General features: G+C 55.7%; 9 protein-coding genes across 9 annotated transcripts; 3 read left to right on the plus strand and 6 right to left on the minus strand.

Moving 5' to 3' along the window:
* Positions 1-1,918: 1,918 nt before the first annotated feature.
* On the plus strand, positions 1,919-2,881 carry MFIFM68171_02974 (uncharacterized protein; the record flags this gene model as incomplete). Its single annotated transcript, XM_071058396.1, has 4 exons — positions 1,919-1,974; positions 2,093-2,182; positions 2,344-2,612; positions 2,856-2,881. The coding sequence occupies 4 exons, from the start codon at positions 1,919-1,921 to the stop codon at positions 2,879-2,881; spliced, it is 441 nt and encodes a 146-aa protein (XP_070914497.1).
* A 1,809-nt stretch (positions 2,882-4,690) lies between these two features.
* LHS1 (lumenal Hsp70 protein) lies at positions 4,691-7,813 on the minus strand (the record flags this gene model as incomplete). Its single annotated transcript, XM_071058397.1, has 1 exon — positions 4,691-7,813. The coding sequence occupies one exon, from the start codon at positions 7,811-7,813 to the stop codon at positions 4,691-4,693; it is 3,123 nt and encodes a 1,040-aa protein (XP_070914498.1).
* Positions 7,814-8,759: 946 nt separating this feature from the next.
* DBP6 (ATP-dependent RNA helicase dbp6) lies at positions 8,760-11,255 on the minus strand (the record flags this gene model as incomplete). The annotated part of the gene is made up of 1 exon (XM_071058398.1): positions 8,760-11,255. One exon carries the CDS (start codon positions 11,253-11,255, stop codon positions 8,760-8,762), a length of 2,496 nt encoding a protein of 831 aa, XP_070914499.1.
* A 323-nt stretch (positions 11,256-11,578) lies between these two features.
* On the plus strand, positions 11,579-13,105 carry SPT14 (Phosphatidylinositol N-acetylglucosaminyltransferase GPI3 subunit; the record flags this gene model as incomplete). Its single annotated transcript, XM_071058399.1, has 2 exons — positions 11,579-12,060; positions 12,115-13,105. 2 exons carry the CDS (start codon positions 11,579-11,581, stop codon positions 13,103-13,105), a joined length of 1,473 nt encoding a protein of 490 aa, XP_070914500.1.
* Positions 13,106-14,987: 1,882 nt separating this feature from the next.
* Positions 14,988-16,019, plus strand: MFIFM68171_02978 (uncharacterized protein; the record flags this gene model as incomplete). Its single annotated transcript, XM_071058400.1, has 3 exons — positions 14,988-15,145; positions 15,308-15,432; positions 15,496-16,019. The coding sequence occupies 3 exons, from the start codon at positions 14,988-14,990 to the stop codon at positions 16,017-16,019; spliced, it is 807 nt and encodes a 268-aa protein (XP_070914501.1).
* A 918-nt stretch (positions 16,020-16,937) lies between these two features.
* MFIFM68171_02979 (Phosphoinositide 3-kinase regulatory subunit 5) lies at positions 16,938-18,007 on the minus strand (the record flags this gene model as incomplete). The annotated part of the gene is made up of 2 exons (XM_071058401.1): positions 16,938-17,595; positions 17,739-18,007. 2 exons carry the CDS (start codon positions 18,005-18,007, stop codon positions 16,938-16,940), a joined length of 927 nt encoding a protein of 308 aa, XP_070914502.1.
* A 1,305-nt stretch (positions 18,008-19,312) lies between these two features.
* Positions 19,313-21,197, minus strand: MFIFM68171_02980 (Ent-kaurene oxidase; the record flags this gene model as incomplete). Its single annotated transcript, XM_071058402.1, has 6 exons — positions 19,313-19,722; positions 19,809-20,456; positions 20,519-20,587; positions 20,660-20,744; positions 20,807-20,947; positions 21,012-21,197. 6 exons carry the CDS (start codon positions 21,195-21,197, stop codon positions 19,313-19,315), a joined length of 1,539 nt encoding a protein of 512 aa, XP_070914503.1.
* Positions 21,198-22,505: 1,308 nt separating this feature from the next.
* On the minus strand, positions 22,506-22,832 carry MFIFM68171_02981 (uncharacterized protein; the record flags this gene model as incomplete). Its single annotated transcript, XM_071058403.1, has 1 exon — positions 22,506-22,832. One exon carries the CDS (start codon positions 22,830-22,832, stop codon positions 22,506-22,508), a length of 327 nt encoding a protein of 108 aa, XP_070914504.1.
* Positions 22,833-24,188: 1,356 nt separating this feature from the next.
* MFIFM68171_02982 (uncharacterized protein) lies at positions 24,189-25,520 on the minus strand (the record flags this gene model as incomplete). Its single annotated transcript, XM_071058404.1, has 1 exon — positions 24,189-25,520. One exon carries the CDS (start codon positions 25,518-25,520, stop codon positions 24,189-24,191), a length of 1,332 nt encoding a protein of 443 aa, XP_070914505.1.
* Positions 25,521-25,803: the final 283 nt, after the last annotated feature.

Genomic DNA, 25,803 nt, shown 5'->3' on the forward strand with positions numbered 1-25,803 from the left:
AATGTCTTGTTGTACTTGGCTGTTCGCTTCGCAGTGGCGATGATTTTTTTGGATCGCGAGGACTCGCAAATCACGTGAGCCGGCGGTTTGCTGCGGTCGATTCTCTTCGCTTGATGATCGCCGGGAAGCCCGAGATGGTGAAATTCCAGTGTTGTCTGGATGAGATTGGTCAGTCGAGAAACCCGCGAGGTGGAAGAGGTTTGCTTGGCAGCTGGAGTCGGGCTGCGGGCTGCGGGCTGCGGATTCTTACAATACGCGATACTCGCGAATACATGCACGTGACACACATTAGTAACCTCACTGCGCGCGTTGTATTCTCGGGTTCTGAACGCTCTATCTTGTCTTCTAGCCCTCTTTAACTCTTGAAAATATGCTCGGTGACGTTTGGATATGTTTTGGATATGAATGGTCTTCGTCCCGTAGCTATTCAGTCGGGTCTCGCTACCATGATCAATCGGATGCTTTTCTGTTTCGAAAGCTCTGCTCAAATTTGGCCTGGGAACAGAGGTTTTTTTTTTTTTTTTTTTCTCTTTTTTTCCCTTTTGGGTCTGGCAGGGAATTGTTGCTACGTGCGCGCCCCACCGCAGTCGTAGCTCCAAACTCTCCCGAGCTGCGTGAGGCAACACAGAGTCCGAGGGTTCAGGTGGTAGCTGCTAGGCTGTTAAGTACATACGGGAATCCGTTTGCGAGAGGGCGTAACGTGGTAGTGCGCTGAAGGCTTCTGGTGTTTTGAAGGACTCGAGGCAGCTGATGAACACAGCTGACTTTTTTGCCCTGAGGGCTAATTCACGCCCCTGGCTCTTGAGCCTCGAAGATAGCCCTACAAAGTCATCTGAGCCCTCTCTTGCCTTCACGTTTATATCTCAGTTGCTCTGGGGGGTTCCTTTACATTGCATCTTGAGTCGTGAGTCGCAGTCCGTTTGCCTGGCAAGGCTAGCGAGTGAGAGGCGCATGTTTGGCCATGGGAATTGCAAACATTGAACGGTGGCATGTTCTGCATGATCAATAAAAGAGCTCAGCTGGTGTGGCTGGCCAACGATGCGATGTCCGTCTCCCGAAGCATGCAGCCCATTCTCTGGCAAAACGGGCCTGATAATTATTGCAAAATGAGATGTCATTATGCGCTGGGCGATGATACCCGGTCCCGCGTTCAATGTGGAATTGCGTGCCGTTGCACCAAATCTCGGCAGCGCACCCAATCTGGAGATTTGGATCATCCCCGGGATCCCACCACAAGCAATCGAATTGCGAAATGCTTCCAGTGCTCCCCGCAAACCCACGTTAGCGGCCGTTCTTGGCAGCCTTCGGCGCAGGGCTCGGGGGCCTGCCTGCTGCGCGCGGTCCGAGTCAGCAGGGCCGAAATCAACATGGGACCCATTTCAGACAGGACGATCTCGAGCGTCGACAAAGACGTGGTTCGTACAGGTCTGAGCTCGTTCCAATTGCGTCGAGTCTGTCATCCGTCAAACTCGGGGTCCTCGGTGGTCACATTGCTCCGACTTGTGCCTTCGGCGGTCGGCTTGGGGGGGTCAGAACCGAATGGTTGAACTGTACGTGTTGCATTGTCCAAGTGAACATTGCCATGACCCCGCGAACCCCTGACAGCGCCGAGGAGACCATCCCGGAATAGGCTGCTGAAGTCACAGGCTGTCAGGAGGCGTCTGCGCCTTGTGCAGCAGGGTGACGCTAGCGGATTGCCGCTTGCCGGCCAGCTGGGACCCTTTGATTAGCCACAGCAGCATACATATTTCATAACTTGATGAAAGACGGCTTATCCCCAAACCCGCTCCCACCTTTGCGACTCTCTTGCCCCAAAATCCCAAGACCCTCCTCAGACCGTCCCACCGTCCCGCTGTCTCACAACGCACTGCTCTCGACTCCGCAACAAGCGCTTTTCAGAAGCTATCAAAATTTGACAATGTCGGACCAAGAGATGGACCGCGAATGGAAGCCAAATGGCCGACGCCCGCAATCGTGGGTCCGCCCCCCCTATTAGCTGCATCGCAGCATTCATGAGAGCACAGCACAGCACATGCCGCGCGCGACGTTGAGGCAGAGAAGAAATTGGCTGACTTGCATCGCGATAATGCAGCACAATCGCCCAGATGTTTTCGCAGGAGTTGATGGACATCTTCCGCATCGACAACAGCGTCGCGGACCTGGATGAGCAGGTGGACAAGCGGTCAGTTGTCGCCCGCATATGCACAATACACACACCCCCACCAAGGACGCCGTCGCCGACCACTCTACGGCGCCCGCGCCCCTCCTGACCAGCCAACACGCAACCCGGGCCAGCTGCTAGCCAGCTAGAGCAGTTCGCTGATGCATCCCGTCGCAATGCAGGAAACAGCAAATCAACTCTCAGACATCCGAGCTCGAGGCTCTCGAGGCGCGCATCCGCGAAATGGAACAGCGACTGAAGAAGCAGAACGGCGTCCCCAGCGGATCCGGACAAGCAGCAGGCTCCAATGACCCAAACGCCCCTCCGCCGCCTCCCGAAAAGGATTACTCGGCGCAGCAGAACAAGTACGGTGGTAGCCGGCCGGGCACAGCCAGGCAGAGCCAGCAGGCAGTCCCGGGAGCTCTCCCGCCCACCCCTGTGGGAAGCGAAGGTGATTACGAGCCTCCCGTTACCTGTCCTCTCCGAATCGCCTCCCAGTCGCCAGCGTCGCGCTCCCAAGCGCAATCACACCTGCGTGGATCTCCAAACACCCGCGGCGTCTCCCCTTCCCCGTCCTCCACCTCGTCCACTGCGCGAGTGAAGAGAGTGTCTGCCTCGGGAGGCGATTCGGACTCTGTCAAGTCCGTGTCCGGGAATTCAACGTTTGCTGACTATGTCATTGTTTCCGTGCCAGACGGCGACCGCGAGCGCGATGCCTAGGTTTTGGCGCTGCTAACCTGACGGGCCTGCCCCCAGGGTGCCCCTGCCCTTCGGGTCCCCCCTCCCTCGGCGGACTTAGCAACGGTCCCAGGGGGCTGGTTCGCCCTTCCCTTGGCTATCCAACTCCCCTCAGGAACCCGGCTGCTCAGCGTGGAGACCTAGACAAACCGATTTCACGGCGGGAACGACTACGACACGATGATTTCTATACCCCCACACGCTAGATATTCTTAATTGCATGCAGCGCAGCGGCCGCTAACCCGCGGCCCCAAGGTCCGGACCCTAGCCCCGATTGTGACGTCTACGCATGGAATCACGCGGGAGCGAAGCCAATGCAGGAGCCTACGGACCCTCTCCGCGTCGGATGCTGCGCGAATGTGGCCAACCTTGCATACTTCATAGATCATGTTCCCAGCAGCACGTCACCATACCTGCCAGCAGCATCGTCATCCTGCGCTCACAAGACCTTGGATAATCGCGGAGTCATCCTCCCTGCCCGGCACCTTTCTTGCTTCCAAGTTTTGTTTCTTTTTTCACATTTCTTTTTCTATTTTCTATTTTTATTTTTGCTTGGGAAGGGTTCAATTGCATGGCGTTTTGTCTCTCGTAAGGAGGAGTAATGAGCTCAGGAGAAGCACGCAGATGAATGAACGAGTCGCACTTGTTCGTTCTGTGCCGAAAGGGGATACCACCTGTACATAGACGTACATCATGTCATGTGGCGCGAGTTAGAAACTGCCAATGCATGTTGGATATACATCGACCTTGCGCGGTTGTTGCCGTAATTTGCCCATGTACACCGTTTTGGGGCCAAAATCAGGGGTCACTGGTTCAGGCGCGCTGATTATGCCGAGCCATCAGCCAAAATACCCACGAGCGCGATGAGCCTCTTCAAACACCTCAACCTGCGAGATCATTGGGGATCAAACTTGTCACGGGCCCAGAGGCTCCATCTTGACACCTGATCCAACTTAACCAAGCAAATAGAGCACTACACAGTTAGCAAGGCCCATCCGTCGTCAGAGCCAATGCCACCGGCAGGCAATCAGCAAGTTGAAAGTTGAACGCGTGCCATAAGACACACCAGTCGTAGCATGTCATTTGCCCGCGTGCCAAGCCTCAGGGTCCGTACAACATGTTAGTTTGTAGCCGTTATAGAACTTTAAGGGACGTGATAACTAACGTACACCTTTCATCACCGGCTTACCGACGTATGGTATGGCGCTATCACCATATATGATTTCCCTTCCCCTCCGTTTCACCTTTTTTTTTTAAGCAAAGAAAAAATTGTACCTTTTCTTTCTTTAGAAAATACAACGTGATGGTCGGCGTGATAACGCAGAGATGACAACAGCAATCCGCTGCCTCCTTAGTCGTATAGCCCATCCAGCAAGTATCCGTTGTGGTTACCGTCCATGGATACCGCTGATGACAGTTCTCAAATAATGATCCTCACAGAGCAGAAAGCTAAGCAATTGCCACGCATCAACCTCAATGCTTCCCGCTAGCATGCATTAGCCCCGCAGGCTACGGCTAAACAGGACTTCAGACACATGCAGTTGAGGGATGACAACTTGCCATAACATACGCACAAGCCACCGTTTACATCCGAGCGTCCAACACCCCAAGCAGGGAATACATAGGTGCCAAAAACACAAGTCTTCACTTCTCGACGAGGATCTTTTTAAATCTTTACATGATTTACAAGCCGAATCTCTACTACGATCCCGCCCTGCCAAAACTCCAGCCCTGTGCCCCCCCCCCCAAAAACAATGCATGCTCTTCTTAGTCTAGGTACAGTACTACCTACTATAGCTCGTCCCGCTTCCGCTCACCCTCCTCCTGCTGCTGTTGTTGTTGCTGCTGCTGCTGCTCCTGCTGCTGCTCCTCCTGCTTCTTGACCTCCTCCGCCTCCTTGATGAACTCCTTCAACATCTCGTCAATCTCCTCCTGTGTCGGCATCTTGCCGTCCGCCCCGGGCCTCAGCTTGACCGTCTGCGCGGGCTTGGCCGGCTTGGTGCTGCTCGACGCCTTCCCGGCCTTGGTCGTCTTGGACTTCTTGTCCTTGTCGGAACCGCCCTTCCTCTTCTCAAAGTTGCGCACCGCCTTCATGGCCAGGTCCATGCCCGCCTTGTCCAGCTTCTCCCGCTTCTCGGTCAAGTCCTTGACCAGCAGTACCGGGTCGTCCGTGGCCGAGAGCTTCTCCTGCTGCGGGAGCTTCTCCTCGAGCCAGGCCGAGATGGAATCGTAGAGGGACTCGCTCTCCTTGAGATCCTCGAGGGTGTAGAGCGGCGGGACGGGGCCGCGCTGCTTCTCGAGTTCGTCCATCACGTTGGAGGCGGCGGCTGAGGCGGTGGCGTCGTCGTCCTCGAGGCCGTCGAAATCACCTGAGGAGGCTGACGCGGAAGCGGTAGTGGTGGAGGAGGAGGAGGAGGAGGAGGATTCGCTGTCCGTGGACGAGGGCGAGGCTGAGGCGGCCGATTGATACGCCTCGTACTCGGCAATCTTCTTCTTGATGTCGGTGATGAACTCCTTAGTGCTACTGAGCGCATCTTGGAGGCCCTTGAGCAGCTCGGGCCGCTTGGCCGCCTCCTCGATTCTCTTTTGGACTGGCGTGACGATGCTCTGAAGCTCCTTGAGGCGGTTCTTGAGCACCTCCTTTGTCGCGTCCGCGCCATCCTCGTATAGCCAATCGCTGATCTCGCTGTTCTTCTTCTCTAGGGTTGCCCGCTCCTCGGCGGTGGACGCGCCGATGAACTCGTCGTTCTCGATGAGGTCGCGGACCTTGTAGGTGAAGCTCTCGAGCTGATTCAGCGCCTCTTCTCTTTGTCTCCGCGTACGGTCCGACGCTTCAAAAGCCTTGAGGCGGTCCTTGATGGTGGATAGATCTGTCTTTGACAGCTGAGGGATGCCCGACTTCTCCAGGGTGAACTTGATTGGGATGACTACGAGTTCCTTCTTCTTGGTAGCGGGCTTGGCCTCGGCGGATTCGGATGCCTCGGCAGCGGAGGATGCGGAGCTCGAGCTGGAGGCCGAAGAGGTGGAAGTTAGGCTCTCGGCGGTCTCGGAGGACGACGAGGACCCAGCCTCTTCAGCTGTCTCGGACTCGCCTGTAAGTGGCTGTTGCTCTTTCTTCCCAAAGCCGAACAGGTTCTTAACCCCGTCGACGAAGCCCTCCTTCTCCTGCACCTCAGCCTCACACTCCACAGTGACCTTGGTCACCTCGACCTCCCCATTTTCAGGTGCGAGACGGACGCCGACCCTGAGACGCATATCGGCCTTGTCGCACTTGTGCTTCTCAGCAAGCTCGGCAACGGAGGCGGTCAGGTTCTTGGTGGTGAGAATCTTGGTCCCAGCCTCGGCCTCGCCAGAGTCGGACGTAGGCACGGGAACCAATTGGTAGAAATCGACCGAGAAATCCTCCCGGTTCGTAAATGTTACCTCCTTAGCGGGCGCTCCCAGGTGCGACGCGGCAGTCCAGAGGCGCTGGTGCTTGGGTTTGCCGTCATCCGTCTTCCACTTCATGCCTGCGGGATACCCAGCGCCCTCATACACACGAATCTCCTTGACACGGAAGCTGGGGCTGAGCTCGGCCGCCCTGAAGCCTGCACCAAAAACGGCGGCCTCGTCCGAGTTGACGTTGGTGCGGATCTTGTCGGCGTTGCCGACGACCTTTTCGAGCTCCCTCTGGACAAACGGAGTGCGCGTGGCACCACCGTGGAGAATCACCGAGTCAAGGTCCTTGGTCTCAAGGCCGGAGGCGGTGAGGGCGTTCTGAATGGCCACACCTACCCGCTCAGCGTGAACGGCCGCCATCTCCTCGAAATGAGCACGGGTAACCTTATACCTGAAGTCGATGTCATCGTAGAGCCCCTCAAAGCTGGCCTGAGTGTTCTGGTTGGCGCTGAGGATGTGCCTCACTCTTTCCGCTTCCTTGGTCAGCTGGGCAATGGTGCGGCCGTGGGCCTTGACGCTCTCGACGGTGACGGACGCCTGCTGGGCCTTTGGCGACGCGACGAACTGCTCGACCATGTCGTCCACGATGAGGTAGTTGAGCGCGTCACCGCCAAGGGTGCGGTCCCAGCCGCTGCCGAGAACCTGGACCTCCTGGACCGTCTTGTTGAACTTGCCTACGTCCTTGACAGTCCGGCTCTGGAACTTGAGCACGGTGGCCTTGGTGTAGCCAGCGCCCATATCGAAGATCATGTGGTGCTCCGGCTTGCCTCCCTCGTTGACGTTGGGAAACTGCCTGCTCGTCGCGTAGTGCAGCCCCACCGCCAGCCCGTCGCTAATCAGGCCGAGGACCTTGAATCCGGCAAGCTCAGCCGCCACCTCGGTAGCGCGCTTCTCCTCGATAGTGTAGAACGGCGGGACGGTAAGGACGGTAGAGCGGACGGCGAATCCTGGGCCGGCGAGCGCCTCGGCGTTGGCCCGAATGCTCTGCAATTCCATGGCCAATAGCTCCTCCACCATCCACGCCTCCTCTTCGGGCGTGAAGGCGCCGGCGCTCTTGAACGCGGCGGTCCCCCGCAGCTTGTGTGTCTCTAATTGCAGCGCCGGGTGGCGCTTCGCATATTCCCTCACTTCGGCGTAGTCGGTGGGGAGGCCCAGGAGGGGCTTGAGGTTCGGGTAGACGTCGCCGGGGAAGCGCGGGGCCAGGGCCATGGCGTCGGAGCCGTATGCCCGCTCGGGGTAAGAGCCTTTCTTGGGGCCATTGGGTGAGGGCTTGAAGGCGACGGCCGAAGTCTCTTTTCGCCTCGAGTCTTTTGTCAGGACAATTTCGAGAGGGATGCCCGGCTTCACCAGCGCCGCCTTGATGTACTCAGTCCCCAGGTCGATGCCCAGGACGGCCGAGACGGCGAAGACATGGGCTGAGAACAGGAATATTGCACTGAGTAATAGGGACAACGGCGATAATGTTGTCCGCGCCATGGTGGGCGAAGCGCAGTGTGTGTAGCGGCAACTGGCCTAGTCGGTAGGTGTGTCTCGAGAGGGCCGAAGGTTCAGTGGTAAGTCCCCCGCTAGTTGCCTCTGCAACTTTGGAACCAGGCTGGCAGAGAGGGAACGCTTGCTATCCAAGGGGAGTGGAACAGACAAGAAAAAGAAGTGTTGCTCGAGATGAAGATCAGCCATCCAGAATGTGCAGGATTATGATCTGGCCTCTACTGGCAGACCGTGTTGGTATGGCGGTTCTGCGGCGGGTGCGGCTTGAAACGCCTCTTTTTCTAGCAAGCTGTTCACTGCAAAAAGGACAACTGGTGCAAATGGTACCAACCCCTGCCAATTGATGCCACTCGCCAAGACTTGACCAAGGCCCGGCCAATCATTTGGCGGGCAGCTCTGGGGACACAGAAACATTGGCTGCACTGCTCCAGTGCCGGGACAAGATCGGCTGGGCTTGGGCCGCCAATTACCTAATCGCCAAGTCAAATCTTGGACAACCACCCATTCAGGAGGTTCAAGAGGGTTTGCTGTATCTGAGCTTGATTCCTACGATTTTCATTCAGGCTGTTCAACATGCTGCTATTCCCATAACGTTGTGTGAAGCCCCCCGTCACGAGCTAATAGCTTTCCTCTAATCGGATTTGTATATCCCAGCTTGCAAGGTCATGGATGGAGCGTTTGGTCGAGAGTAGATAGTGTGCCGCGCTGGGCGCTGGTGTATTTCCTACCAGTAGTCGGTGTAGTGACGAGTGCTTCATGAACACTGATTAAAGTTCCCTTGGCGAGGTGGTGCGGCGGTTGGCGGTCATGCGATGAAGTGAGCTACAGGGTTAACGTCATGCTCGGAACGCCATAGCTCTTTATCTGAGGGAGAGAGGCTCCTTCAAGAATCTTTATTTTCCTAGTTCAGCCTTATGCCCTCCTCTGTTTGCAGCTACTTCCTCCCCTCCCCCGCAGCCTCCCTCGCCAGTCTCCCCAAAGCTTCCTCATACTCCCTCACTCTCTCGTCCCCAAACTCACCATCTCCCAACGCCACCCTCTCCACCTTGCCCTCCCGGACAATGCTCGTAACAGCCCCCTTCCCTTCCCCGGCAAAATCCCGCCAGAACCTCCTCGCCTCGGAGTGTTCCACAAGCGTCCAAGCACACCCCTTCCTCCCGGCGCGCGCCGTCCTCCCCACGCGATGGACATATGACGTCTCGCTGATGGGCAGGTCATAGTTGATGACGTGTTCTAGATTCAGCAGGTCGATGCCGCGCGACACCAGGTCGGACGCGACGAGGATGCGCAGCTTGCCCTGGGCGAATGCGCGCAAGGTGCGCGTGCGGCGGGAGGTCTTGGTCGAGGACGTGAGGGTGCCGATTAGGGGGGCGAAAGATGGGCTTAGCAGCGCGAGGAGGCGCGAGAGGCGGAGGGCGGCTTCGTTGGATTTAGTGAAGATTAGGACCGTCGTAGAGAGCGTGGCGGTTTTTGTGGTCTTGATGGGAGGCGTTTTGGTTGGGGGCGTGGGCGAGATCGAATCTGGATCTGAATCTGAATCTGTATCCGAATCCGAGTCCGAGTTTGAGTCTGCATCGGATGCTGAAGAATGATTATCAGACTCAGAGTCAGACGGGGAAGACTCTGACTCGCTTGTTTCGGAAGCCATGGAGATGTCTTCTCCAGAAGTCTCCTGATTGATGGCAACGAGGTGCTTGCTATTGAGCAGATCGACCAGGTAGAGTGGCTTGTGGCTGGGCTCCCGGACCTTGATGGCGTACTCCTTGAGAAGGCTTGGTAGACTTTGCTCGCCAGCCTTTGTCCCCTCGACAACAACCAGCTTCGGTCTGGATAGCTTGAGGCCATTCAAGAGACTCAAGTCTCGAGTCATTGTCGCGCTGAGAATGACTTTGCGAACTCCACTCTTGTTGGATCCCGGGAAATCGCGGGCACCTGGCTTCGCGATGCTTAGCTTTTCCGTTACGGTATCTAGCCATTGTTGGAAGTCTTGGGCAAGCAGCTTGTCGGCTTCGTCGACAACTAGCCAGCGAACATATTCGAGGGTGAATCCCGACGTCTTGTTGATATGTTCTACTAGCCGGCCGGGGGTGCAAATGAGAATGTCGACCTTGGAGGTGTGGGCAATGACATGAGAGGGGAGCGGTTCAGAGCCCTCAAAGTCTAAGTCATCCTCTTCGTCGCCCGAGTCCTCGAGGTTGACGAGCTGATTATGCTTTTGCATATACTTGTCATAACCGTCGGGATCATATCGTTGCTCCTCTGCCATAATAGCTGCCTGCTCCTCCTTAAATACCCTGTTGCCCATGGCTGTGCCGATCTTGACCCTTTTTCCTCCGCCGACGGCGAAGGCGGCAGCGCAGGCCTCGCACGCGAGCTGCACTTGCTGGACGAGGTCTCTTGTCGGCAGCACGATGAGCGCCCGTAACCTGGTGATGCGGCTTTTGCTGATGTCGTGTACCATCGGAAGCACGTATGACAGTGTCTTTCCGGACCCGGTCGGAGCGGCGACAACCACATCGCCTTGCCGGTCCGCCGAAGGCAAAAGCAGAGGAAGCACGGCGGTTTGCACAGCAAATGCGTCTTCGAACCCCCTCGACCCCAGAATCTTGGCTGACTCCGGGGCGATTCCCAAATCGGTGAACGCCCGTCTCGTGCTGGAAGTGACACGGGTCGGAGACGCAAGCCAACTAGGTAGAGTTTCGTATGTCAACTTAGACTCATCGAATATGACTGGCTCCGGCTGAGGTATCGGCTCAAGCCCGTGTTCCACCTCAGGCTCGGCCGTCTCCTCGGCCGCCTCCGCCTTGTCCGGCCCATCGGTATCGGAAGCCTTCGCCTGGAGCGCCTTCTCAACCTTTTCAAAAACCGACTTATGCCTCTTCCGGATATCATCTACATCCCCATCGGGATTGGCTTTTAGGTCATCGTCATTAAGCTTCTTCTTTTTCTTCTTTTCCCGTTTCGGTTTCGGTGTCGGTTTCGCGTCAGCGGCATTCCACGAGTCCGCCGCAGATGGCTCTGGCTCTGGCTCTAGGTCTCTTTGCTCAACAGGCAAATCTGTCGCGCTTCCTTCGGTTGGCAGGATTTGTTTGTTCTCGTCTCTCTTGCGCTTCTTCAGCTTTGGCTCCTTTACATCGGCTGTTGCCCCACGCTCCCCGCCGGGCTCGTCCTTGGTCTTCTTCGACTTTGATTTCTTGGGTTTCTTGGTTTCTGTTGTTTCTATTGTTTCTGCGAGTTCATCGTCTCGCGTCCGCTTGCCATTGATGCTGCCGGCCGGGGGAGCGTCTGCATCGTCAAAGACAATCCGCCGCGGCTGCGGGGGGGTTGTCTGCCTGGGCTCTTGTCCCTGCGCTGGGAGGTAGCGAGAGTACGGCGTCGAAGTTGAAGCCGAGGGCGCCGGCTTACCCGGAGGGATGTACCGATTATACATTGCTGCGGCTCAATGACCGCGGGTCTCTTCCTTGCGCGGGGATGGGAGCTCGTCTGGTTGTCCATCCATCGCACCAAAAAATTGGCGGAGTTGGAGGGCAGAAGCTTTCTGCATGACAGGTCTGGGGCCTTTGGGACCCCTGCTTATCGTCCAGGTACCGCAGCTTATCAGCGGCGCAGATCCCCGTCCAACAACAGGCGCGTCCCATGTGCCGTTAACGACAACTCGTTCCATCCAAAACGCTCATCCACAGTCTTATGCATCCCCGGGCTGGTTATCGCTGTCTGGGGAAAAATGCTTCTCCGTGAAGCAGCGCAGCAAAGATGGCGCCACCCACATACAACATCGCCATGGTTAGCGACTTCTTCTTTCCGCAGCCAGGAGGAGTCGAGAGCCACATCTACCAGCTCTCGTCCAAGCTGAGAGACAGGGGCCACAAGGTCATCATCATAACCCATGCCTATGAGGGCCGCACCGGCGTGCGCTACCTCACCAATGGACTCAAGGTTTACCATGTGCCCTTTTTGGTCATTTATCGCTCCGCCAGCTTCCCGACCGTGTTCTCTTTCTTCCCAATATTTCGCAACATCATCCTGCGAGAACGCATCGATATCGTGCACGGCCATGCAAGCTTGAGCAGCTTATGCCACGAGGCCATCCTCCACGCCAGGACCATGGGCCTGCGGACCGTTTACACGGACCACTCGCTCTTTGGCTTCGCCGACGCCGCCAGCATCTTTGCTAACAAGCTGCTCAAGTTCAGTCTGAGCGACGTGGACCATGTCATCTGCGTGAGCCACACATGGTGAGTGTCCGGCCCCTCGTCGGCGGTTGAGCTGTAATTAACGGCTGGCATTAGTAAAGAAAACACGGTTCTTAGAGCATCATTAGACCCGCTCATGGTTTCAGTCATCCCCAATGCCGTCGTTGCGGAAAACTTCAAACCGCTGTCCCACCCGACAGAACCCGCGGGGAGCTCCTTTGGCCGAGACTCGCCACCAGCCCGGCCCTTGGGGCCCCACGACATGATCACCATTGTTGTCATTTCCCGCCTATTCTACAACAAGGGCACCGACCTCCTGACAGCCGCCATCCCTCGCATCCTCGAGAACCACCCCAACACGCGCTTCATCATTGCCGGCTCCGGTCCCAAGGCCATCGACCTGGAACAAATGATTGAGCAAAACGTCCTGCAGGACCGCGTCGAGATGCTCGGCCCCATCCGCCACGAGGAGGTCCGCGACGTCATGGTACGCGGACACATCTACCTGCACCCGAGCCTGACCGAGGCCTTCGGCACCGTCATCGTCGAGGCGGCCAGCTGCGGCCTGTACGTGGTGTCCACCCAGGTCGGCGGCATCCCCGAGGTGCTGCCCTCGCACATGACCGTGTTCGCCAAGCCCGAGGAGGACGACCTGGTCGCGGCAACGGGCAAGGCAATCGCGGCGCTGCGCGCGAACAAAGTCCGCACCGAGCTGTTCCACGAGCAGGTCAAGAGCATGTACTCGTGGACTAACGTCGCCATGCGCACTGAGCGGGTGTACAACGGCATCTCGGGCGCCATCAGCGAGGCCGAGTTTTACGGCTACGATGCGGCCAACGGTGCGAGCAGCTGGAGCGCGACGCGGGGGAGGTCCGGGGTGCAGAGCTTTGCGCTGATTGATCGACTGAAGCGGTATTATGGCTGCGGGATCTGGGCGGGGAAGCTGTTTTGCCTCTGCGTTATCGTGGATTATTTGTTGTTCTTGTTTCTGGAGCTGTGGTTCCCTAGGGACAAGATCGATATTTGCCCGGACTGGCCGAGAAAGAAGCCTGGCGAACGGAAAGAGAGTGGGAGAGATGTGGGGTGACATTAGTTGTCTCCTTTCGAGGTGAAAGCGCAACCGATGGAACATTTTTCACAGGAACAGGCTGTCGCCTGTGGAACTAGTCGAATGGGGTCTATGGAGCGTATGGAGGTTAATATCAGAGTTGAGCGCTCCCCGATAGAGCCGGCGTGCCAGGGGCGGCTGTTGATAGACAAAGGGTCTTTGACTCGATCTACGGTGGTGATTGAGCACCATACCTGTATACACCTTATGACACGCAACCCCCCGAATAAAAGGGGTATTGTACAGCATCCCCGGTCCGTCCTCTCTTTTTCCCCGCCAGGTCCTCCTGCCAAATTCAAGCTCTATTTACCCCCCTTAACGCCCTCATTAACCCCCTTTTCCCCGCCAACTCGCTGCAGTTCATGCACGACCCTACCTCACCCGCTCTTCCTCCCCCCAGTTACCCTCACCATCGCACCCCTCATGAGGCAGCCCTCCCAGCCAAGACATGGTGTGCTCTGCAAGACGTATGGAGACACTTTGACAGCACTTCGCCAGGGAAAAGAGCAAGCCTCTGAGGCGGGAAAGTGTCTAGTGTCTCGACAGGTAATTTCATGAGTTATTCGAGCGACGACTGCAGTATGAGGTCGATGGTTCTCTGCCGTTCTTCCTGCCCGGATTTTCGTATGGTGCCCGGGCTGTCGGGTCTGCGGCGTCTCCAGTTTTATTGCCCTGCGATCCGCGAATAAGCTTCGGGTTCTTCAGCATGGTCGATATCGAGCTCCTGCGAGACGGTGAGGGATAAGGAGGAAGGAAGCCCACGAGACTCCCCGGCCGTACGTTGCACCGGAGTTTCTCCTGTCAATGACATTACACAGCTGAGCATCTAGATACTGTACCTTAGGGAACAATGCTAGTCGCGCCAAGTCAATTCCTCCAACAGGCCATAAGCGAGTCTGCCTGCAGTAGGATGGGTTGGTGAGGCCGTTCCCGTCGCCGGTTCAGAGCCCAACATGCATTGCCCCCATCATCCCGCAGCTGAAAATCGCAGTCCGTTGCTGTCAAAAGCAGGAGACAGTGTCTTGGCGTCCGTGCAATTCGCCTTGTGATCAAAGTTGGGAAGACGGACATCCGGGGAAAGGCAGTTTGTTAGACACAGGAGCAGACCCATCTATTCCGCCTTGGACTCATATCATTCAGAGACGGCAGAGCGTCGTGGCCCCTTCCTAGTTGCTAGGCCAGAATGACGATAATCGACCTGCCCCTGACCGGGCACTTGTTAGCTGGCGATGGGAAGTCTCATGAGGAGCAGACTGTGGACCCACAACAGTCACACCAGTTTGAGCTTCGCTTTTTGATTCAGGGCAGGGCATTTATGCAAGCTCGTCGACTAAGCCCCGTAACGGTCTACGCGTATCGACTCGGGCGGTTGATTTCTGCATTTTGTACACAGTGCGTGGGGGAGATTTTCGGATAAGTCAATGATCCACGGGAGGTTTGACACTCCGTTATGAACAGATGCAGCTAGCGAGATATGCTGAGGCTATACCGAGCCACGCAGCAATTCCTCAAAGCACTCAGTGTGCTCCAGTGAGCAGATCTCTTTGTTCGTTTCGCTTTTCACCGTTGACTGGCCGGCCCATAGGTCATGGACCAATGCTGCTGGCACCGCCTCTCTGCAGTTGAGGCCGTTCCACTTTTGGGGACGTCCTGAAGCTCAAGGAATTTTTGCTTCCTCGGACCAGTGTGCATCATCCGACCAGGAGAATATGATACTGCAGCAGAGGCTTAGTGCTCAAGACGCGGAGCACAAGGCAGCCCTCCAGCGGGCGATGCTTTAACACGCTGCCGAAACGGAACTGCAGCGTGCCGGATACGAATCCCAGATCCAACAAACACATTGCAAGCCCATGCGGCGGAAATGGAGCAGTTAGCCGTCGACCACGACGAGGAACTAATGCAGCGAGATGCGCAACATCAACAGGATCTGATAGACTTCCAAGAGAGGATCAAGTCACTGGAGAGCGATTCGGTGGATAACTCGGACGATTTCCGGCCTGCTACGGATGACTCTCTCAAGTCGAGATAACAGCAACTCAAACTCAACATTGAAACCACCATTTTTCAATCTCGGAGGCGCCACCGTCCCTTCCGAACAGCCCTCTTGATCCGGACAGGTTCCTTGCGAAGGAAGAGAGGGGCCGAGACGCGCTTCTTACTCCAAAACATTGTGTGGCGCAGGATAAAGGAAGGCTTCATCTCTTCTCCCTTCGGACTCGGCGCTCTCAGCCCGCGGGATGGCAAAAAGAAACTCCTGGACTGCTACGTCGCGCTTCTGAAACTTCACGGTCCAGAACCATTCACAGGTAGAGCCACTCTGGAAACGCCTCAATGTGCTGCTGACTACTAAACAAACGCCCGATATCTAGGGCCGATGCACGTGACGGAAGAAGAGAGCGTGGGCGTCTTCCGGACCAACAAGGTAGCCAACGGATGGAGGTCGGCCACGTTCCAGTCCATCATAACAGACATCATTCCAAAGAAGGGCAAGGCGGTCGACCCTCTCGGTGGAGACATGCGACGGCCCTACATCCAGAACCGCGAGCAAAGTCCGCCGCGGCATTCTCGACGTCCTCAAGAACGTGTGCGCCAGCGGTGTGTCGGCCGAGATCGAGGAGATCGTCATCAACCTGGTGAGCGCCGCCGGCGAACTCGAGCTCGAGTTTGGGATGCAGAGGGCGGAACTGGGGCTCGAGATGCCCAAAAAGGGGTCTCGGGTCCAGATCGGCCCGGATTATTCGTCGACTGCTACGACGGCGATACCGACCGGGGGCTGTTCAAGGAGGTGGTGCTTGCTGTGTCGCCGAGGCTGTACAAGACGGGCGATGGCAGGGGGGACATGAAGTCGACCAAGGCCATCTTGCACGGGGAGATATACGCAGCGAGATCATGAACGTCACGGGGCGATCGGGTTGAAAGGTATGACGCGGCGCACTTAGTTCTTAGATCCATCCACGGGTTGGATGTCACAGAATGACTTCTAGCTCGTAGTGGCTTTTGTATGTAACCAACGGAGGCAACTACTACTACTACCACGCTTCATCAGTAGCTCTCAGTCCGGAGTCATCGGAAGGGGTTATCTGATGATGGTTCGGCCTAAAGTCCGAAGTGGGAAGTTGAATTAATTAGTAATCGGGCTGGCCGGGCGTCAAGATAGCGTAGCAGCGAAGTGTAACACGGATTCAAGTGCTCCGCCACCGCAAATAACACAACACCGGGTTCCACGTCGTCCTCTTGGGGCATAACGTTACACGCCAATGCCGATGACGTCACGGATCATTCGTAAGACGTCCAAGGCCAGGATTCCGCAATTCACGTTGCCGCGAGGCGAGATACAATGTAATTGAATCTCAGGTCACAGTCCATGGACCATGGAGAGTGTTGCTACACTATGCTAGTCCACAACACCTATATACAACGTAGCTTCGAATATTAACTCGTTGAATTACACGGTATAAATGATAATTAACGGGAGACGGTGTCTTATACATTAAATCCGCCGAGTGCGGCTGGCGCGCGCCCCGGCGGCATCAGTCGACCGAGGGAATGGAACCATTTCCTGGTCCGGGATATCCCATTTCTCCCCACCAATCAATGGATGGCGACACCAACTGCCGGCCCGCCATGCTTCCTGTTCCGAGGCCAGAGTCCGGAATGCCCTATGCTGGCGGTGATGCCTAGTAGCTCGTCTGCCACTCCATCCCGCTCCCGAAAGGTTTCTGCCCCGTTCATGCTTTCCTACGGAAACTACCTTGCCCGTTTTTTATTTTTATTTAATTTCTTTCTCCATTTTTTGGCCCTCACTCTTTTCTCACATTGGTTCCCGAGGGCTCCTTTGTGCGTAATCCCCGGGCAACTCGACAGTCAGCTGAGCGGTGCCGTCCATCTCCATAGCCATTCCGTTAGCCGGCATCTCATGAACGGGCTGCATATCCGGCTGATACGGCTTCATCACATATGGTTGTGGCTCCTGCCAGGCTTGCGAAACCGGTGCAGCCGCCTGATATTCGGGCTGTCTCCTCTTCCGCCACCACACAAAGAAACCGGCGATCAATGCTCCCAACACGACTATCGGTATTGTCACACCAATCGCTATGGTTGCGCCAGTTGAAAGGCCCTGATTTGTGACGACCTCGGAAGCGCCGAGATTAGGAGGAGGTGGAGGGAGAGTGGAGCTTGTCGTGGAGCTTGTCGTGGAGGAAGTCGACGTCGTTGTCACCGAGGACGTTGTCGAGCTTGTGACATCAGTCGAGATATCCGTCGCCTGGTGGAGCATCTTTACACCGTGCGCGAAGATATCTCCCCTGTTGAAGGACCAGGGCACCAGGGACGTTGTGCCGTCATCTGACATTGTGACAATGACCACGGAACTAGTGACCGGTATATTGTATCTGCAATGGAAACTTTGGAATGGTTCGTCAAAGGTGTCTGCTCCCTCCACGCAGGCCATATCGAAGTTTGTAGGGCAGCTAACGAACAAAAGTCAGTGATGCTGATTCTTGTTCTACCTCCTCTTCTTCTTAATTCTTCTTCTTCCTAAGCCCGCCGTACCAGGAGCGTCGGAGCAACAACAGGTAGGGTGGATAAACACGCCAAGTCGGAAAGCACATACCAGGTCACGGTGGTGACCGATGAATCCCCGGCATTATCGTAACATGCTGACCGGTACCCGCTGGGGCATGCGATGCCCGGCGAGTAGAAGAAGTTCTCTGGGTCGATAGTGTAGCCCGGCGGCATACATGACAAGTCATTCCCCAACACAGCCACCCACCCGTCGCTGTCCGGTATATCCGATGAATACACGCCGGCGCACCGGGTTCCTGGTGGAGTGAAAGTTGTCGTGAGGGGTGGTGGCTGGGCTGTGACGGACCCGGTCGCCATAGTGGGCGGTGGTGGTGTTGGTGTTGGTTAAGGTAGTGACGGCAACTCAGGCGATATGGTGTTGAACCTTCCGTCGGCCTTGGGGCGGCAAATGCATCGCGGAGCTACCGCAGGAGAGTTTGCGAAAGCTTCGCCCCACATCGACAGCGGATGGGAGCTGGCTCCTTTTTAAACCCCTCAGGGGTCGCTGTCCTCCTCCTTCACCGCCAGCCAATCAGCTCTCTTGTGTCAGCTTTGGTGTCCATCGAGGGATCACCGAGAGACCATTCATATATTGGGCCCATATTTGTTCGGGTTAATCGCCAATCACAACCACGTGTCGTACAGCCCGTCCACTGCAGCCCCGATAGGCAACCACAACAGCAAGCGCTTCGCGAATTCGCGGCGTCATGCTACAACAAGGGGGGCCAATATTGGTGGACACCGGGTACGAAAACCGCCAGATCTCTTCAATCCCCGGACCCGCCGCCCTATCCGGTCCCCGTCGGGCTCCAAGCGGAGCAGGCCAAGAGAGCATATCAGTAGAGGCACTGGAAAAGACGGTCTCGGCCCATGGATGCGCGAAGGAATCGGAGATCGAGACTATTTCGTGGTGGATTGCCGGCGCGACGTGTCGCTTGTCCTGCAGAATGCGGTTAAGCGTTGGCTAGGAAATGACACATGCATGAAAGAACCTGGCTCTAAAGACCAGGCTCTATTGGATGCATCGTAATCCATTTTCAAGGCCCCCAATGGATAGCCCGGTCTGGCCACAGGGAAATGGGGGCCGGAGGAGCGCGGAGGGGTGGATGCCAGAAGATTACCGACCTATCACTTGATGCCGCAGGATCTCGGACATGGCTGAAGAAGACCCGGCACTGCGGTTCAACCTGGAGACACATCAGGCTAAAACTCCCGAACTTACTCCAGGGAGGGATCACGGGCCATTTGGGCGTGGACTTTGATTTGTCGTCGTCTATGGCCTTGGGAAAGTTTTGCGGACATTCCGAATTGGCCCAGACAAAATTCCGGGCAATTGGAAAATGTACTGTATTTACTTGCTACTTTTCTCACGGCGCCTGTTTATCTACGCACGGGAAGCACGAGGCAGCTGGTAAAGTGCCTGTTACGGTAGACCCGATCACGATCGAGTACAGAGTAAGTGCAGATCCGTCACACCATTTATTCATCGAGTCTACAGTATATTGGCCTGTTGAGCACCGAGCTCATACTTCTAAACCGGGACGTAACTGCAAAATATACATCTCAACATGATGTCTGCGAGCGTCAAAGTTATTGGTGCGGGCTTTCCACATTTAAAGCCGCCTACGACACCTCCCTGACAAGCATAGGAGCGGAAGCGTCAGGCCCCATGAACAAGCCCATCATCCGGTCCGGCCCAGGGCGCTTGTCGCCGTCGTGCCTGATATCATAGCGCGAGATGAGGTGCACAAAGATAAGCTTCAGCGCTTCTTGGGCGAGGAACCTGCCGGGACAGGCGTGCATGCCGGTACCCCACGCAAGCGTATCCTCCGAGACTGAAGCGAAATGGAACTTGGTCGCATCCTCGCCGACGCGCTTCTTCAGGTGGCGCTTGTAATCAAACGTCTTCGGGTCCGGGTTTACGTCGGAGTCCATCCCATACGGGTAGCGAGGGAAGGCCAGCTGGCAGAACTTGGGGATGTGCAAGCCATCCTTGAAGGTGAAAGGCTGGGCGGCCATGCGCTCGCAGGTTACTGTGGAACGATGGTCAGTGGACGGGCGTGACCCCGCGTGAAGGGTGGGAGAGGGGAGGGGGGAGTGGTTGAATTCGCAAACGTACTTTGTGTGAAGGAATGGACGCGCAGACTCTCCCTCATGAAGCTGTCCAGCACTCGTAGCTCGGCCAGGGCTTGACGTGTCCAGGCGAAGTCGGCGGACTCTCCGCGGACCCGGAGAATCTCGTCCCTGATCTCGGCCAACGCCTCAGGATGGCCCAGCAAGTCGAACACCATCCACAATGCGGTCGACGAGGTGCTGTCAACGGCGGCCGTCATGATGACATAAATGCTCTGTGCAAGGGTGTCGGGCGTCAGCTTCTTCCCCCGTGCCCTGAACTCTTCCAGCAGCCACTGGATGGCGTCCTCGTGTCGTCGCGCGGCAGATCGTTCTTTTCCTCCCGAGGTCCGCGGTGCCGCATGATTGTCCAGCTCGGCGATACGAGCCTCCAGGACCGGCCGCAAGAGCTCAGCACCCTCACGCCGGTATTTCAAAACGTTGTGGACGGATGGCTCGATGTACTTGGCCACCCACCGCAGCCACGGGTGGTACTTGTGCCGGACAACACCGGGTGCTTTGGTGACGGAGTTGATGTAGTCGCGGGAGAGCGTGAGCCACCTCCCCTCGCACAGTTCGGGCCCAACCAGCACGCGTGTCGCGATCCGCGCAAAGGTTTGTGCGATCAGATGGTATGGGTTGATTGATGTCCAGCCTAAAGGACAAGCTCCGTTAGCACCATGGGGGGGAAAAGAGGAATGGAAGGCCGACGCTTACCAGGGCATGGCGGCATTTCCTTCTCAAATGCTTTGGAGACCACGTCCTGTATTGGCCGGATAAGCCCGTCTGATTCGCACCACATGGTCAGTCTGGCCTACCTTGTTAACCTCTTCGAATATTAGGGAGAGCAGCACTCACTGAGGGCTTTATTCAGGTCTACCCTGGCGATTGTTTGGACTTCCTCCGTCATCTCAGGGCCGCAAATGTCTTTGATAACCGAAGCCTAACAGCACATCGCGATTAGAAGTCCGCGCTGCCAAGATGCGTACCCAAATCCTTACATACCTTCTCCATGAACAGTGGGAAGCTCAGTTTGCTCTGCGGCGCATTTCTGACCTCCTCAAGATAGCGCAGCGGCAATATCACAACCGGCCGCTTGGGATCCGATGCATTGCGCATCGTGAATGGCTGTCCATTTCTCGCATACTGAATTTTGGTTGCGTCTGGTCAGCGGGCAGTGAGCTAATGTCGCCCTGGAATGCAGGCTCACTTTCTCATAGCCCTGGGCTAGAAGACTTCCGGCTTCAGCGATGTACCTGGTCGCTGAATTGTCCCCTTCGAAGGCGAAATATGTGGCGTTGATTTTGGGGACAAAGATGGCCCGCCGCCAGATGACGGCGAACAGCCATGCCGCGGCAGTACCAGCGATCAGGATCAGAGAGATAGGAAGCGCCATTGCTTGAGGACTAAGGAGCTGCTAGCGAGGAGACTTGGTCGATGACACGGATGACTCGCCGCTCTTATACCGGTTCGTCCGGGCATCCGGGATGTAAGGCCGCGCGCATGTTGGATTGCTGCGCCTCCCAACTAGGACCCATGTGAAGCTACCAACTTGCATATAACGGTCACCAACTGGTGACAACAAAGGCTTTGCCAAGACGTTCCATCGACTTACAGAAAATGGCCCCCATGGGAAAAGCTGGTAGTTACGCATCCGGCACGAGTAATCGAGTCTTTCTTCATCAGGCAGCTTAGAAACATTCCAAACAGTGTAATAAGTTCAGGGTTGTGAAATGACACCAAAGCTAGGTTGTAGACCTAACAATGGGTGCCAGTGCGTCCAATACCTACCTCCTCTGCAGCAACAGCATGACAGACACCAACCGCTTTTTACATAGCACACCGGCTCTTACTGAAGAGCCCGTATTTTCACACTGTCCCATCTTCACAGTCCTGTTTGGGCAAAAGTCAGACAACCGCGTCAATCGGATCCACCAGAGCCCCAACACTGCTCGTGGACCGGTGCGGTGATGAGCAGCCTATGCTGCTCTCAGTCCTGTCAAGAAGCTCACTGTTGCAACTGCTTGCACCAAATATACTCGCAACCTTCCTCGACAGGACAGCGGATATTGTACAGGCCCTTGACTTCACAAAACAATTATTAATACGTTGCTGGGCGCAGATCACCAACCGGGCGTCAACGCGCAGGGCGGCAAGTTGAGTTGGGGAAAACTGCCCCCCAGGGGACAGGATCCTTCTGATCAGAGGTCCACGCTTACTGGGATGGCGCCTCGGGGGCTGGAAATTTGCCGAGGACCCATTTTTTGCGCCATCAGTAGGGCCGTCCTGGTCATCGCTCCTTACTCAGACAAGAGAATTAATCAGTACTCTTTTCCACACTTGTTGCAGGCTCAATTGATGAGCATTCTTTGCGCACAAGGTAGCTTCCCTCTGACACAGAGGGAGCTCTACCTATACATGTCGTTTCGGCCCTGTCTAGGCTGCAGAAACCCAATTTGTTGTGGGTGTCGCCTGGCTTATCTTGTCTACCTATCTTGTCTGTCTGGCATTTGGCGATCTTTGCCCTTCCCTTGTTTTGATGGTTATGTGGGTGTAGATGTGTGTTTCTGCACCGTTTCAAATCTTCTCGTGTGAGTCTCAAAACGTTTGATCATTTGAGAACTCGTCGGGCTTGCTGTGAGTCGTCCCAGAGGGGCAGGAAATTATATCAATTAAGAGACATTGCTCCTGCTGATTCTCGGCATCAGCGGCCACCCTCCATCATGTGCTGCTTTCGTGGGCTGGGATTATCCTTTAGCTCATTGTGAACAGAAGGATATGCCAGCATCTCGGTAGCACCTCGTTTCTTCGGCTTGTTGACCACGACTGGCTGCTCTTCTGCGCGAAGTAGAACTCTGGAATCCTTGTCCACGTTGATGGAAAAGTAGAGTTTCTGCGTCTCGCCTGGATCGTACCACTCCTTGGGGCCTGGATCCAGAACCAATCGGATGTTGCTGCCTTCCGAGTTGACATCCGAATGGGAGAGGGTGACCTCGACAGAACCATCCAACTTGCCGAGCGCGTCCAGCATCGAAATGAGGTGCTGCGTTGTCTTGGCCGCTTCATGACGTCTTGCAGTGGTGAATTGGATTCGATTCTGTGCCTGAGGTTGGCTGCGTGTTGCGGAGACAAATCACATCAGCTACTCTCTAATATACCACAGCACCTCGTATATATTAGTCCTCCGTGTCCAGAGAGGTGGTGAGATGGTCCAGGTGCATCTTCGGCCATACGATATGGTACCAACCAAACACAGGGTGGCGGAGGGAAGACAAACTATTGAGCGGACAAGCGAGGCCAACAAACCCACCATGGGTTCTTGCGACCCGGAAATACTCGAAAAATATGTGCAGATGGTTGAGAACTTATTCTGCGCAAGGGAAGCCCTGAGGTATGACGAGCAATGCAGTGCGGGAGAGGGCGCGGACTCCGCTGTCCTGTTCAAACGCTGGCTACTCTACTCTAGATTAACTTAATTCTCGAAATAGGCGCTTCCCTGAAAAGAGATTCGGTATGATCGGAAGTTGCCATTCCTACACGCCGGTAGAGGCCTGGGGAATGTTCAATGGCTCGGAGAACCAATATGTACTCGCAATTCTCCCCTCTTTGAGCCGTCCCTAGCAATATGCAGGCCACGGAATCTCTGTTTCTCAGACGGTAATTTGGGTCGAAAGCACAATCAGGTCGAAAAGAAGCATCAACAGAACCGATGCTAACCCAAAAATCCACCCAAAGAACCGTTGCCTGCCCATCCATCCGCCTTTGACGTTTGTAGCTAACAGTACCAGGTTGCATAGCTGCCCGCAACTCAATCTGACCGCAAATGACCGGTCCAAATTCGGAACCACTGGCGGGCTTGCAGAATGTCCCCGCCGGAAAAACTCGCACTCGTCTGTCTACGTGAAACCCCGTCTCGAGGACGTCGTAATCTATTGCAGGCTCGTTACCGAGAGACATCCAAGACCACGATGGAAATTCCACACCGGCCATAAGTGTCCGGACGGATCCTTCGTAACGACCATAACGCTGGCTCCAGAGAAGCGCTCGCGGGAGATCTTGCAGCCAGATCCCAGCAAGATACGTGTCGCAAGTTAGGGTTCGGATTCGCTTGGCGATGCCGGAGATGGCGAATGGTCTGTCTGATTCTCTGCTGAGGTCCATGGAGCAATAGTTTTTGACAAGCTGGAGCCAGAAGTCCCGTGCCTTCTGCACCGACGGCTGCTTTTGAAGAATGGCGCGAAGGGTTTGGTCCTTCCCGCTGTAGAAATCCGCTCTATCCAACGAGCCCAGCGGTTCGGCCGCCTGGAACTCCGAGTACGCCCGCTCTATCTTCGGAACGAGGTGGCGAAGATTGTCCATCTCGCTACACTCGCAGCTGACCGACTCGTTACAGTGCCAGAGAAGCTCCCGACTTTGCAAAGAACACAGTGCGTCGAGAGAGGAGTTTCTCCTGAAGAACCCAAGCTCGACCCAGCAAAGGGCTCTCCAACTCCCTAGAGTGTAGTAGGTCTCCCATAACACAACCGTGGCTATGTTGGTTCATATGCCTGACGTATATCGTCGCCATATCCGCATCTTGAGACTGGAGGGCAGAAACGGTGACCGGCGTGTAACGTCTCTGGTGTCCATACCAGTCTTGGAATTGCCATCTCTCGTCGAAGATCGTATGCGAGGAGTTTGGGGCGGCTGCGGCGGCCAGGTTAATGTAACCGGAGGAGTAGATATCACCCATGTCCGCCGACTGTTCTAGCCAGTCTTCTTCATCATCCTGTATGATGCACAACGAATCGATCCATAGGTATCGGCACCCAAGTTCCTTAGTTATGTTGATAGCATCCTGAAACAAAGGTGGCAAGTCGGTCCATTCGATTCCCCGAGTCCTCGTCCGGTACGTTTCTTTGGTTGTACAAAGCGGCTTGCTATCGCTAGCGTCGCCCCAGCAGTGGCTGAGAGTCGCGTATCGGATATACCCTTGTTTCTTTGCACCAACTTCGGTGAGCTTCGGGGCGGCCGTGGCGAGGTCTAGCAGTCGTTTGGGGGTCGTCTGACTAGGTTCGGAGCAGACGGCGTGCTTCTCGCACACCTCTAGCCACTTTTTCACCATCTTTACAGCGGAACGGAGGTCGAGACGTTTCAAGACGTGTGTTGCCCCGCCGAATGCTCTACTGAGCACGGCCCGTGTGTCTCCTATTAGCCGTAAGCCATATACGCAAAAGGCGAACAAGGTCGGCACGCAGCCACGCTCACCTGTGTCAGTGAAATATTCTAGGCAAGGTGTGACGGACGACAATGACCACTTTGGCACAAGTTGCTTTATGCGAAGGCTGCGTCCCGGTCGCAACTCAATCAGTATATCGCCTTCCCAGTCAGAGCCTTCCTCGTCTGAGTCTCCCATGCCTTCGCCTCCGGCGTCCTGGCCCTCCCCGTCTTCGCTTTCAGGTTCCGAGTTATCGGTCTCCCAATCATCGCTCTTTTCACACCCAGTTTCGGGACTGCCTCCCGTGGTTCTCAGCATCGGCTTGACCCAGAGTTTCTGAATGCCTTCATGCAAAATCTTACAGAAGCTACATCCAGCGTCTGCGGCAGCCTCAATGTCGGTCCAGTTGGATTGTCGGTATCGTGTCAACGGGTAGAAATAGCCACATCCTCCGAGACCAACCCCGGGATCATAGCGGTCATATTCGAGATCAAAGCATACACGACAGATGATGGCGGCCATTGTGAAGGTTGTTGCTACCTACCTGGCTGTCGTAACGAAATGTTTCGCTAAACAACCGCAATGGCGAGCTCGTGCGGGGTATTCTGAGCCAATTACTCAGGGACAGTAAGGAACCAATCATCTATTAGGAAAAAAGTAGGTAATCCGTAGGATCCTGGTTGATCTAGGATAGATTAGGGCAGAGCATGTAGGGCTAAGGGGATGCTCTTGGTTAATCTTTTGTGGGAACCAGAAATGACAGAGAGTCAATAAGGTAGCCAGAGAGACGCTGCAATAGAGTATA

Source organism: Madurella fahalii (assembly GCF_045866475.1).
Source record: "Madurella fahalii IFM 68171 DNA, scaffold_2, whole genome shotgun sequence".
Lineage (NCBI taxonomy): Eukaryota > Fungi > Ascomycota > Sordariomycetes > Sordariales > Madurella > Madurella fahalii.